This window comes from Mastacembelus armatus, chromosome 19 (assembly GCF_900324485.2).
Source record: "Mastacembelus armatus chromosome 19, fMasArm1.2, whole genome shotgun sequence".
In the NCBI taxonomy this organism is placed as follows: Eukaryota; Metazoa; Chordata; class Actinopteri; order Synbranchiformes; family Mastacembelidae; genus Mastacembelus; species Mastacembelus armatus.
In genome coordinates, this window is record NC_046651.1 from 12,214,490 (window position 1) to 12,227,143 (window position 12,654).

General features: G+C 39.3%; 1 protein-coding gene across 1 annotated transcript in view; it reads right to left on the minus strand.

Moving 5' to 3' along the window:
- dnmbp (dynamin binding protein) overlaps positions 1 to 11,146 on the minus strand; it is a 33,916-nt gene extending 22,770 nt beyond the window's left edge. Inside the window, exons 1-3 of the mRNA XM_026315482.2 lie at positions 10,728 to 11,146; positions 2,069 to 2,223; positions 1,269 to 1,391 (exon numbers count right to left, since the gene is read on the minus strand). Coding sequence (XP_026171267.1) covers positions 1,269 to 1,391; positions 2,069 to 2,213 — 268 coding nt within the window. The 5' untranslated portion in view covers positions 2,214 to 2,223; positions 10,728 to 11,146. The remainder of the gene's footprint in view (positions 1 to 1,268; positions 1,392 to 2,068; positions 2,224 to 10,727) is intronic.
- Between the last annotated feature and the right edge of the window lie 1,508 nt (positions 11,147 to 12,654).

Below are 12,654 nucleotides of genomic sequence, written 5' to 3' on the forward strand. Positions count from 1 at the left end.
TACAAACATCAAGATTGTACCCTGAGTGGAAAAAAACGAATGTACTAAGAAAATTCAGTAATAAAATAAAATCAGCTGATGACAGTCCATGTGAGTTTTATTTTGGCATCTGGGGACATCTAGTGGGGAGTTTTGGAAATGCACCTTGTGCTGCTTTATCAGCTAATAGTCATTTTTCTGAAAAAGTTACATACTTAAAATAATAGTTTGGGGGAAATTTGCAAATACCACCACTTTTAACAATTACATTAATGTTCTAAATGAACATTTTTTCTTTCCAAAAACTAGTATCCAAGTAATACAAAATCTGATGCAAAGCTGGACTTGTAGCTATGACGATGTATGGGAGATTATGTATGTTTTTTTTTTTTACTCCTTCCTGTATGTTGTGGTATCTCTTCTAGCTCATCTTAACTAAAAACCCTGAGGCGCACAAAGTGAAATCTATCTTCTTTTCTAATTGATTTTCTTCAGAAACTCCAGCAGACAGACATTACTGTAGAATGACATCACAGACCTGACCCTTAGCAATTTTTTCGAGCTTTGGCTTAAAACTGTTTCTTTCATCATGCAAAAACATGCATGTATTATTAAACTGCTCTCTCCGTTATAGAAAAGTGGAAAAAAAAAACATACTGTATGCCTTGTCTCCATTCATTAGTTTCAGTATGACATGTAAAGTATATCCACTAATAAGCATATTCATAAAACTACAAAAAACACTCCACACATCATAACTGGATTTCATTTCAGCACCAGACAGAATAATTTATAGTTTAGTATTATTTGTCTTCAGTATAGTCACTAATTTTGTCAAGATGTCATTAGCATAATACCTGGATGATGTTCAAAAATCTATGTATGTTTGATCCAGACTAGCAACACACAAGTCAAGAGTAGGTTGGTTTTGGCAGTGGAGACAAGGCAACAGCCACTATGACTGTCAGGTCACATGATTGGACACAACACAAAGACACTACAACACAAGAGGAAGCTGTTTACCTGAGCACAGTGACATCAACATGTAGGGCTAAGCTAGGTGAGAAAACATGACCCATTAGAGTTATAGGTAGTACTATTTAAAACACGCTGTTTAGCTTTTGATTTATCCAGGTACATCCAATATGTGCTCTTTTTAAAAGATCTGTATATTTTAGGACACTAATCATGACTGTGACCATCCAGAGCCAGAGAACAGTTCTGATTTGATCATTATTTTAAAAAAAAAATCATCAATGTCTTTATAAGTGCATGAGGCATGTCCATACCTCTCTTCAGGGACAGGCTGCCTGGCTGTGCTGAGCTGAAATCACTGATGCACACATAGAGGCAGTCTCCAGGCTTCATGCTGGGAATGGTAACCTCTTCCACAAAGGTGCTGGGGAACTGACCTGATGATGGGACATAGAGGAAAAACAGTGAGGGCAGCAGAAAACATCTCTTTCTCTTTAAGAAAATACCAACAAAAAAATGGAACCTGATTTAAAAAAAAGAATGTTATTAAATAAAGCCCAATGACATGTAGTGTACATAATGTACAAAAAGCAAATACTGTGTAGAGTATTTCCGTTTCATTGAATTTAACATTTTATAAGCAGTTTCGTCTTTGCAGAGAAGTCATGCCACAGAAACGATATGGGTTTCACACAGATGTACACGCTTACACTGACTTCCCCTCAGGGATTCCCCGTCGTCATCTTAAGTGATGTTCTAAAAAAGTTGTGAGTTTAACCTTTAAAGAGGAGACGAGTTGTGCACTTCAAACATGCATCATGCCCAAGACATATAAACCATTTAATGTAAAGGGACATCTGGTTTAAGACTAATCAATCTGCAATAAATAATTCTTCGTTTATTATCTGTTTAGGTCGTCGTCTTATGAACCGCTCCAACCTGCCCCCTTATTGGTTAATCACATATGTAAGGGGTAATGTACAAAATCAGAGTAAGAGAACAAAGGCATGTCAACCAATTTAAATAACACACCTTGAAGCTGGAGTTTTATATAAATACAAAATATTCAACATTTTTAGTACATTTACAGTAATACTAACCCCTGACACCTTACCTGTGACGCCATCTTTGCTACCAAGCAACCAGAACTCATCCACAACGCCAAGCACCTCAATGACATCACCGGTAAAGAGTGGCAGCTCCTCCGAGACGCTGGGGAGAAACTCGAACACAGCACGCACCACCGATCCCGCTTCCATTACTCATAATCTGTAGAAGCAGAGAGAGACAGTTTCATGTTTAGCATGTGTGAACACATTTACCATTAACAAGAAAATCCTCAAAGTTTGCACTTTGAGGATTTTCTTTTAGATGTGGTAATGTGCCTCACTTTCTTAACAGGACACACCTGTACTATTCAAAATTCTCACCATACAACTCAACAGAGCTTAAGGACTCATGAAACAACACCAAATGAAAGGAGAAGTGAGAGCCTGTGAAATATGCAATGCAAAGAAGAGAAAAAAAGAATAAGAAAAGCAAATAATGAAACTGTACTTAAAGAAGCTGTCAGATATTCCTCACCACTCTTCTGTCCTTCCTGTTTCCTCTGCTTTCTCATGAGTAAACAAGGGTTAAGGGTGGACAATAACGTATATATGTACGTCTACCATGTGTTCTTACACTTGACAGTGCATTTATGATTGCATTGAAGTCACAGCTTTAAGCCACTGTAGTGATGTAATAAAGACATTATTATGCTCTAGCACATTAGCACACTTTTCCTCACTAATCCCCTTCTCACATCCTTCCCCTCATCCACGCGTTGGATCAGCGAACTACACTACATAAATAAATAATTGGTGGAGGGCTGCTGCTCTTAATGTCCTTTTATTCACAGTGGAACAAGATCACATTTATTAAGTCCTGCACTGACACTACAACAGTTATTAGCAAAATGAGCAAATGGACACAAGACAACACAAAAAAATGGCATTTAGAATGTAATTCAGTGACTCTTGTGCATCATTATCTGGAGACAGACTAACCACAGGTGGGGACGAACACACTGAAAGAAACGGGAAACGCGAGGAGAGGGCTGCAGTTTGCCACAGTCAATGGGGCCTCTGTTAGGTGGGCTGATGGAGCCAAAAACAGGGAGAAGAGCAGAACTCTAGTCCAGTTCAGTGTCGCCGTCTCTGGAGAGAGAAATGGCTCAAGATATCCTGGACGTGGTTGTGGAGGTAGTGACTGATAAAGTGGGCAGATGAGCAGCATTAACAGAAGAGAAAAGCAGCACTACATGTTTGAGTGTAGCATTACTCATTATCTGCTCCCACTCTGTTCAGACAAAACAGCTGCCTGTCAGACGCGTTGATGAATTAAACATGTCCTGACATGACTGTTAAAACATATGACCCATGCTTGAGAAATGGTTCCTATGACACAGTGAGTGATAATGATCTACCCAACAATTCACAGTCTGATCTGTTGCCTCATTGAATGAGACTACTTCTTGTGGGCAGACACACATTATAGAAACACTGGGGTTACAGGTTATGCTACAGGTTAGGAGATAATAAAGATTTTAGGAATTTTAGGAAGATTACTTGTACTGCTGGGCTTTTCATACAGATGTTCAGTGGAAAATAATCCTGTCCATTTCTTCTGGGTGGTGATGTGACAATCCAACCACCCAATCACAAACCAGTTGGAAACAAAGCCGTGATAACCAATGAAAACTGACATGCAGTTTCCAGCGCAGACGTCCTGTTTACTTTATCAATCTGCATCTTTTGGACTTCATCCAGTTCAAGCTGCCACCACCACAGCTGAGCAAACAACCAGCACCTAGAAAACCCAAACCTCTTTCCACCTGACTGAAGCTAATCCTCAGATCTGCAACCAACCAGACAATCTCCTTAGTGTTATTTATGGGTGTGTCAGTGGCCCCCTGTGCTCCATGACTTTTACGCTCTGCTCTTCACACGACAGAATTAGGCAGCCTGATGGAAACACTGCTCAGTTTTTAGCTTTAATTTCTATCCAGCCAATTCTTATTTATTGTACTTATTGTTTGCCAATATCCCCATGCTCAAATTAAATACAGTATATGATCACTGAACTTACAGATGATCTAATACAAAAATGTGAACATACTCCATATGCCAGCAGAGTTATGGTGCTGTTTTCTAATTTTTAAAAGTAATTAAAATCAGTATTTTCCTCTTCCCTGCTTTGTAAAAAGAAACTTTGCATGTTTCAGTGGATCAGTGACTCATTCTGACTCATATCACCATGTGAGGACCATTTTGAGTAGATTTGGGAAAACAGACAAAATAATTGGATCCACGTGAGGAGTAGTGGGCATATCTGGAGGACATGGTATTGTACAAGCGTGTTTTACCAGGTTACTGTCCTCACATTAGGAGAAATTCACACATACAGACCTCAATGCAGATATCTAACAACACATTGCATCTCCAAGTTTATATTATTTTGTGTTCATTAATGAAACAGAAAACCAGGTTAAATGTTTACCCACTACAGCAGGACGTGTCAGGGTAAAGTACCAAGGGGAGTTCTCACATGAAAAAACAAATAGGTGTGTTTCTTCTGCAATGATTTTATGAGGTCTGGATAAACAGAAGAATTCCTCCTCCAACAGGATCCTGGTGATATGTAAAACACCAGATTTAATTAGACAGAAAATGTGTCACTTTTAGGTTTCATCACAATAATTTCATTCATTTCATATTCGGTCCTGGATTCAAACTTTTAGATAAAAATAAAGGAAAAAACAAATCCACTTCAACAAGCTATCGCTTTAACAAGCTGAACGACACTATAACAGCATAATATCTCTTTAAGAAAATACCAACAATAAATGGGACCTGATTAACAGAAAGAATGGTATTTAAATAAAGCACAATGATATTTAGTGTATATAATTCACCAAAGGCAAATACTGTGAAGACTATTTCCGTTTCACTGAATTTTACGTTCGATGTAAAAGCAGTTCCGTACTTGCAGAGAACTCATGCCACAGACATTATTGGTTGCATGCTAACACCGACTTCCCCTCTCAGGGATTCCCCGTCGTCTTAAGTGATGTTAAAATAAGAGGTCAGGAGATGCACACTTCACACATACATCATGCCCAAGACATTATAATCTTTCTTCTAAAGTTTTCTCTGCACAATGGATTACTGAACATCATGTGAAATAATACATAGAAATAATTTAATGTTAAGGGGCATATGGTTTAAGATTAATCTGCAAAAAATAATTCTTCACTTCACGGAGGAGTTTACCATTTGTTTAACTCTTAGTCTTATGAACCGCCCCAACCTGCCGCCTTAACAACATTAATGACACTACACATCATACAGTGGTCAGTGATTATTTTTGGAAGCAGAGAGGGTGAATGAGAGTGTGTGTCTTGCAGAAAGTAACAGGAGTACGAAAGACAGCTAAGTCAACAGCTGGCATGCACACTGTACACAGACACACACAGACTTAACAGCTGACAGTGAGACAAAGCACCAAGTGTCTGAACTGAAACACAGCCCTGAAACCATCCTCAATGTGCTGTAGAGCTTGGAGCTTTCCAGTCCTTAAAGCTGAAATGATGGGTTTATAATCTATTTGTTGAGTAACTGAATGATCATCTGCAATAGCAGTAATATACTGTTTAAATTATTTTTTCTAGCCAGAATAGCAAGCATTCTCTAGCTCCAGCCTCCTGTGAGAATTTGCAGTTTGTATTTGCAATCAATTGATAGTAAATTAAAATATCTTAAAGTTTGAAGTCTTTAAGTCACATTTTCTTTACATTAGTTAGTTGATTGATTGATTGATTGTGAAGATAATCCATAAATTAATCAATCAATGATTTAATGAACATTTAAATGTCTTGGTAGCTCATATCTGATTTTAATTTAACAATACAGTTCAGCTCTGCCACTGCTGGAGGGCGTTTTGTTTTCCTGACCACACAGGTGTAGTAGGGCGAGTGCTAAAACTCTGGTGCTGTACAGAGTAGAGGAAGTGGGATCTGCTGACTGCCAGTATCTTTTATTGAACAGGGCCATCTGATGCCAACAATGAAACCGCTCCCTCGTTATCTGCCAGCCCGCCTGCCAGGGCCCGTCTCACACCACTGTACAAACCATGTGCCATTCATCCTATTCAGACATACTGAAGAGGGAGACTGGCACGTGCCTGTGCATGGATGTCAACAGCCACTCACTGAGACTGGTAGAATCCTCTGGAGCTGGCTGGATGACAGCTGATGTCTTTTGATACTGACTGTTTACCGTGCAGCAGAGTAGTCCTCCTATCCAGAATGCTGAGTCCACTGAAACACAGTCCCCTCAAAACAACAGCTACCCGACGGTTCTGGATGTAAAAACTGTGGGACATCTGCTGCTTTCCTTTTGACCATCTATTCTTTCAGCACATGTGGTGGGGGGTGAGAGGATGTGAGGGGTGGGTGTTGTGCATGGCTGACAGGTGTCAACACAAGTCGTGGTTTTCTAACCATGTGTTTATAGAGTCAGTGCCTCAGAGAGCTCCTGTTGGATGATGACATGACTTTACCGTTTGGACCTGAGTTATGTTTTATTTTTATTTACAAATAATATAACTAACTAAATAAATCACTGGCTACAATATTTGCAACACTATATCATCAAAACCCAGCACACAACTTCTGTGAGTTATTTATCTTTTGTCAAACAATACACACACAAAAAAACATTTGAAATGATTGAATTGAGGTTGTTCTGCTAGCATGGTGGCTCAAGTTTCATGACCAGATATCCCTTTAATTGATTATATGTTTGGTTTATACCATCAGTCTTTAAATGTTCAATCTAAAGGTCAAGGTTACATCTTGTATTATCCCCCCAACTGTGCTCAGCATAGAAATATTCAAATACAGAAGCTGGAACTAGGGGATGTTCTGCATTTTGTCTTGTAAAATGACTCAGAGGGTAAATTCTTTATCAAAATCACCAGATTAAATTGTTCCCAACCAATTCTGAATTATGAAAGTCATTATTTATGATTTAATTCACACATGAGGTTAAGGTTCTAGCTTTAAATGCAGGCCACACTTAAAGTTTCATGTTGTGTCTGTCTAATAAAAGTGATCCTCATAAACACAACAGCATGTGCCCTAATATCATTGCTCAAAACAAGCAGGATAGTGAGGAGAGCTGTCTGGCTTTAAAATTCAATTCCACCAGATGAGGCGACACTACGTGGCTTCGGCCAGCTGGATGAAAAGTACACATGTGGCAAGCTGAGTCAAAATGTCGAAAGATGCCAAACTCTGTCGAAATATTTGGCGAAGCCGTCTCTACCACTTAAACATGTGAACACTAAACACACTGAGAAATGGCTGAAAAAGCACACAGATATATTGTACTGTACACTCACAAACCAACTCCAACAAACACAAACCCTATTTTTAACATGGAGAAACCAAAAGTACTGTTCCTTCTATTTACAGCAGCTCAAACAAAATGATGACATCTGTGCCTAGGATGACATATCAGTCGGGCCTTCCCCAAAATATCATCGTCATCATCATCTGTTTGTTCTTTGCCTTTGTAAACTCAAACTCTGCATACAACTGGAGTAAAACTCACTATAGGTTTTCATTTTCCTACTGACCAGGACAAGTCCAACTATCCCTTTCAAACCAGTCGTCTTCCTCACCTCAGCCAGTCTAATGCTTGTAGCAGAAGAACGTTATGGCATAATGGTAGGTGTTGCTGCTGACTGGAGAGGAAAACCCTGGGTGGGTCCTTGTGAAAGACTGGAAACACTTTTTTTTTTTTTTTTTTTGCCACATTGATCTAAATCCTCCTCTGTCTTCACATTTTCATCCAGTTTTGCTTTCCAGCATCTCTGCAGTCGGGCGAAGCGTGTGGTCATTTATCATTCGTCATTATTTTTTAGACTCCATCCTGATTTTTGCCTTTTTTTTTTTTCCATAACTCACCCCACTCCCATGTTTGTTTCTCCATTCCTTCCTACAAGCATACATGTGTTGAAAATCAATGGCTTGTGTGACACACACACAAAAGTACACAGACACCAGGTGGAACTTCTCTTTTGCATAAACATTTCCAATGTGAGGAGAAGAGCTCAGACATGTGAGCTCAGAGGGCAAAGGCTGTGTTGTCACGGATACACAGATCTGTGTGGACGGCAGAGGGTTTTCCCTGACAGGACCCCAGAGGTGCCCAAGGATATGCCGCACCCTTAAAACATGTCTGAGCCCTAATAGTTTGCATATGAGCTGTTACATAACTGATCTCTCCCTCAGAGTAACATCATGACATGCCTGCAGAAACATGATCAATTCACAGGGAGTGATTATGCCTTTTTGGAAAAATCCACCCCATTCTCACTTCTTCTACCCAAACTTTCAGATCATTAACATCAAGAGACAACAAAAATGAAAAGCACAGCCTGCGTTGACACATTTTTCTTATAGGACTTGAAATATGAACTGCTCTGTCTCGGAAATAACGGTGTATGTTTAAACAAAGCTCATCGACAGTGAAAACCTGTCACTTAACAGCTCCCTTACAGAGATGCTGTACCTAAACATACACATCTAGACATTACTGTCTGTACTGTGTGATCCTATGTGGGTATAAAACTACTATTTACCTTGTTTAACATAAGCACAGAGATCACAAAGCCCAAGTTTTACCCCGATTTAAAGAAAGAACACAGTGGAGTCAGGGTAAAGCTTCATCACTGACAGCTGAAATGCAAACCTGCACCTCTACATAGGTTTATGTTGTATAATATCAATCTCTGCATGGTGGCCAAAGCGTAGATAGTTAAGATGGATGATGTTTGTCATTTATGTATCTTATTGTTGTCTAAATGTAATGAATTGTACAAATGCACCGTTTCTCTCCTGCCTTTTCCTAAATATTCAGCCAAGCGAACTAATATTGTGCTGCCAGCAAAGAACGAAAGGAATGTTGTCATCTATGCCTTCTCTCTGACACATCGTCACATTACATAATAGGATAAAAAAGGAAATTTTCTTGTTTTTCCCATGCATAATGAATATATTTTTACCATTTTCAAGCACCTTTGGGTGGTTGCCCTAATAATCATATATCAGATAATTCACACTACTGTTATGGGGACAGGTAGTGCATAGTGTTTTTGTGACATGTAAACATCTCAGGTTTCTCTGTTACCAAGTGTTGATACTGGATCCTGTTCCCAGTGTTCAATAATTCAGTCTTTAGGGTGTTTATGGGAATCCAAAATCCTGACTACACACTAAACACAAAAGCAGGACATCTAAAGAGAAAAAGATATCTCCACTTGATTAAGGCTATGACTAAACAGATGAATAAGCAGCTTCTTTCTAGCTTGTTTACCAGGTAAGACTCAGGTAAAGGAAAAGTAAAAGACACTTTCAAGTATAGCCCTGGTACACAAGACAGAACAAGTCTTTTCCATTCCCAGTTAGTCATCAGTAGTTGGGTGTCTGCAGGCAAAGTAAAAAGGAAAAACCTTTATGGTATGGGTCAGTGCCAACGCTCAGCAAGTTTGAACACAGAGACAAAAGTGATGATAGTGGAGCAACTAAACTCATATCCTGACTGGAGATGTGCAATCTGCAAATTATACTGCAGGTGTAATCAAAGGATGCAAAACAAAATTGCTATAGTTACAAATCCCAATTTTGTGCAGATAAAAACGAGTGTGTTACAGTTGCTGTATTCTCTGCATTGACACTTATTTAGGTTTTCGCAAACTGGTCTAATCGCAAAAATGAAGTGAGACTAATGCTGAACAGAACAGAGCTGTCAACACAGGCCGTTTTCTGGAAACACGTACAAAAAAAAAAACTAAATGTATAAAAGTTCATACACTACCAGTCAGAAGTTTGGGCACATTGGACTGAACAAGAAAATGTGGCCAATCTTTTGACACGTTTCATAATGGTGGACTGAATTCATATTGGCCACCATTAAATGCAATCCCTACCCAGCTACAGAATAGAATAGAATAGAATAGAATAGAATAGAATAGAATAGAATCAAACTGAACAGAGCATAACACAAAAGAATAGGATTCAGGGTAGAATAAAATAAAGCAGAATGGAAATACAGAATAGAACAGAACTGTAAAGACCTGAATAGATTAGATTGGAACAGAGCAGAGCTGAACAGGAGAGAACAAAAACAGTGGAAGAGACGAACAACAGAATTGAGTAGATTAGATTAGAACAGAACAGAGTAGAAAACATCAGAGTCCTTCACACCAGACCACCAAGTGCCAAGTGTTCCCTCGGCTCAGTGTCTGCGTGATGTTCCTGTCGGTGGAACAACTGACAGCAGCGACCACAGGTGACAGACGCACAGCAGGGGGATTATTTGGTCTGCAGCACTTGTGTTCCCTGCCATCACTCATTCAGCTCACGTCATTAGTCGGTTCGCCAAAACAGATCGGCATTTAGTCTCTGCGCGCAGGACACGTCGTGTCCAAAGTGCGCCTGTCAGCACCTGGCTGTTACAGCACACAGCGTTTACAAACGAGTCTAAAGGAGGAAAACGCAGTGTTGTTATGGTCAATAGTTAATGTGAGATTGCAGATGTAAAATCATTTCAAACTTCTCTGACTCTCCGTGACTCTCCCATGCCATGATGAACGGGTTTCTAGCTCGTCTGCCTCTGGCTCTGGCTGTAAATGAAGTAAAAGTTAAAGGATTGAGCTTTTCTTGCCTGTAACGTGGTTGCGCATCCAGCAGAAAATGTGCAATCGGGCCGTTACATCCAGTCCGACAAGAAATCCAACTTCTTCAGCCTGGTGATGGTGTGGCGGAGTCGCTTTCCTCCGCGTCACAACTTTTCAGCAGCTACGCTTTCCACAGCTTCGGGGCGGCGCACAGACTCATCGTTCCCGGGGAGATCTGCTTAGTTTCAGGGGGAAGGCTAAGACAACATGCTGGCAGCAGAAAGAGTCCCGACCGTGCGTCTCCGCAGAATCAGCTGTCATCAAATCACTAACGGCAGCAGCAGAGTCGCCGTGCGTCTCTCCATGCCTACATACAACAACGCCACCCACTTTTTCCAGAGATCCGTGGCTGACTCGGCTGCTGCCTGACTGAAAAGAAAGGAACGTGCGTCTGAACGTGCAGGACATGACTGATCTCATGTGTTGCTGGTCTAATAATCAGTGGCACAATGCAATAGTGAGCAAGGCCACAACATTTAGGATTTACCAGTGTCCAGCGCTCTATAATTTATTCAGTAGTAATGATGCAATGCCATCTAATAGTGTCACCCTGTGTATGTAAGGATTTCACAAGCTCTGCTTTAAAAAACATTTCCTCAATTCATGACATCATTCCTGTGCAGGTCAGCACATGTTTGGACTGTCCACTCCACCCTCACCAATATTCACCAAATACTGTTCACAGCGGTCATTCTTTTAGTTAATATCCAAACAAGCCACTTAACTGAACTAAATCATCTCTTCTGAATTTTATTCATGTCACATATAAGTTCACTTATAGTCAAAATTGTTTTTTTTATTATTATTATCTTTAGTTTGAATTCCTGTTATGTTTGGTGCAGTTAAGCATCTCAACAAGTCAAGGTTAATAAAAAAAAAAAGAAGTAGCTGTTGCAAACATGGTGTAGAAAAGTTAAAGCGTCCCTGTAATAAAGCTTGTCAACAACCCAGCACTGTGTTTTATGGATTTCTCCCCAAACTTGCGGCTCTTTGATTTAGAATCACTAAGACAATGAAAAAGTTGACAATCATAGTTGTTGCATGACATCTGGCAACCCTTTTCCCAGCTATGGTCATTGTGTGTTGTGGTTTGAGACACTGAAGCCAAATTTTTTGCAGTGTCTGCAATAATGAGAGCTTCCTCATATGTCATTTTGTATGTGCTGAACAATTACAGGAAACTCAGCTAGTCTGACACTTTTGCCTCCAAGTGCTGGGGCAGAAATGGGGAAAAATACGAGAAGCAATACAAAAACACACAAAACTCATTTACATACACACATACTTGCACATTCTACTATACACAGACATAAACACAGATATGCTTTATTCTGTATGTAGCATGTAGTGGAGCCTAAACAGTCTGATATATTTTTAGTAAGTTGCAGATAGTATAACATGGCCATTATATCATGTGTTTTGTTTAGTTATGTGCATATAATTCCAGTTCTGACATGCTAAACTGCTCCACTCACGTTCAGGACTTAGTGGCATAAAGATCCGAACTTATATACGTGTCCCTTGTACATATAACTTCTAATTTCTACTTTGTTTAAATTTAGTTTCTTTTTTAAGTCATATGTTTTTTAAAGTTGAACTTTTATGTTCATTTTTGTATATTGAGAGCTTAGTGAACCGGAGTCACATTCCTTGTTTGTGTGCACAAACTTGGCCAATAAAGCTGATTCTGATATTAATAATGAGAAAATGATGCAACTAAAATTTGCATTTATTTCTAACATAATACATTATACTATTATATTTTTCATTATATAATTATATCAGAAGTGTCTGGTGAAAAAGATGCATCTTTGAAAATCTGGTTTTCATTAACTGCAGAAAATTGAGCTTTTCAGCTTTGTGATGATGTACTTTAGAAATAAATACATATTTTTAGAGTACTTAGTAGTATCA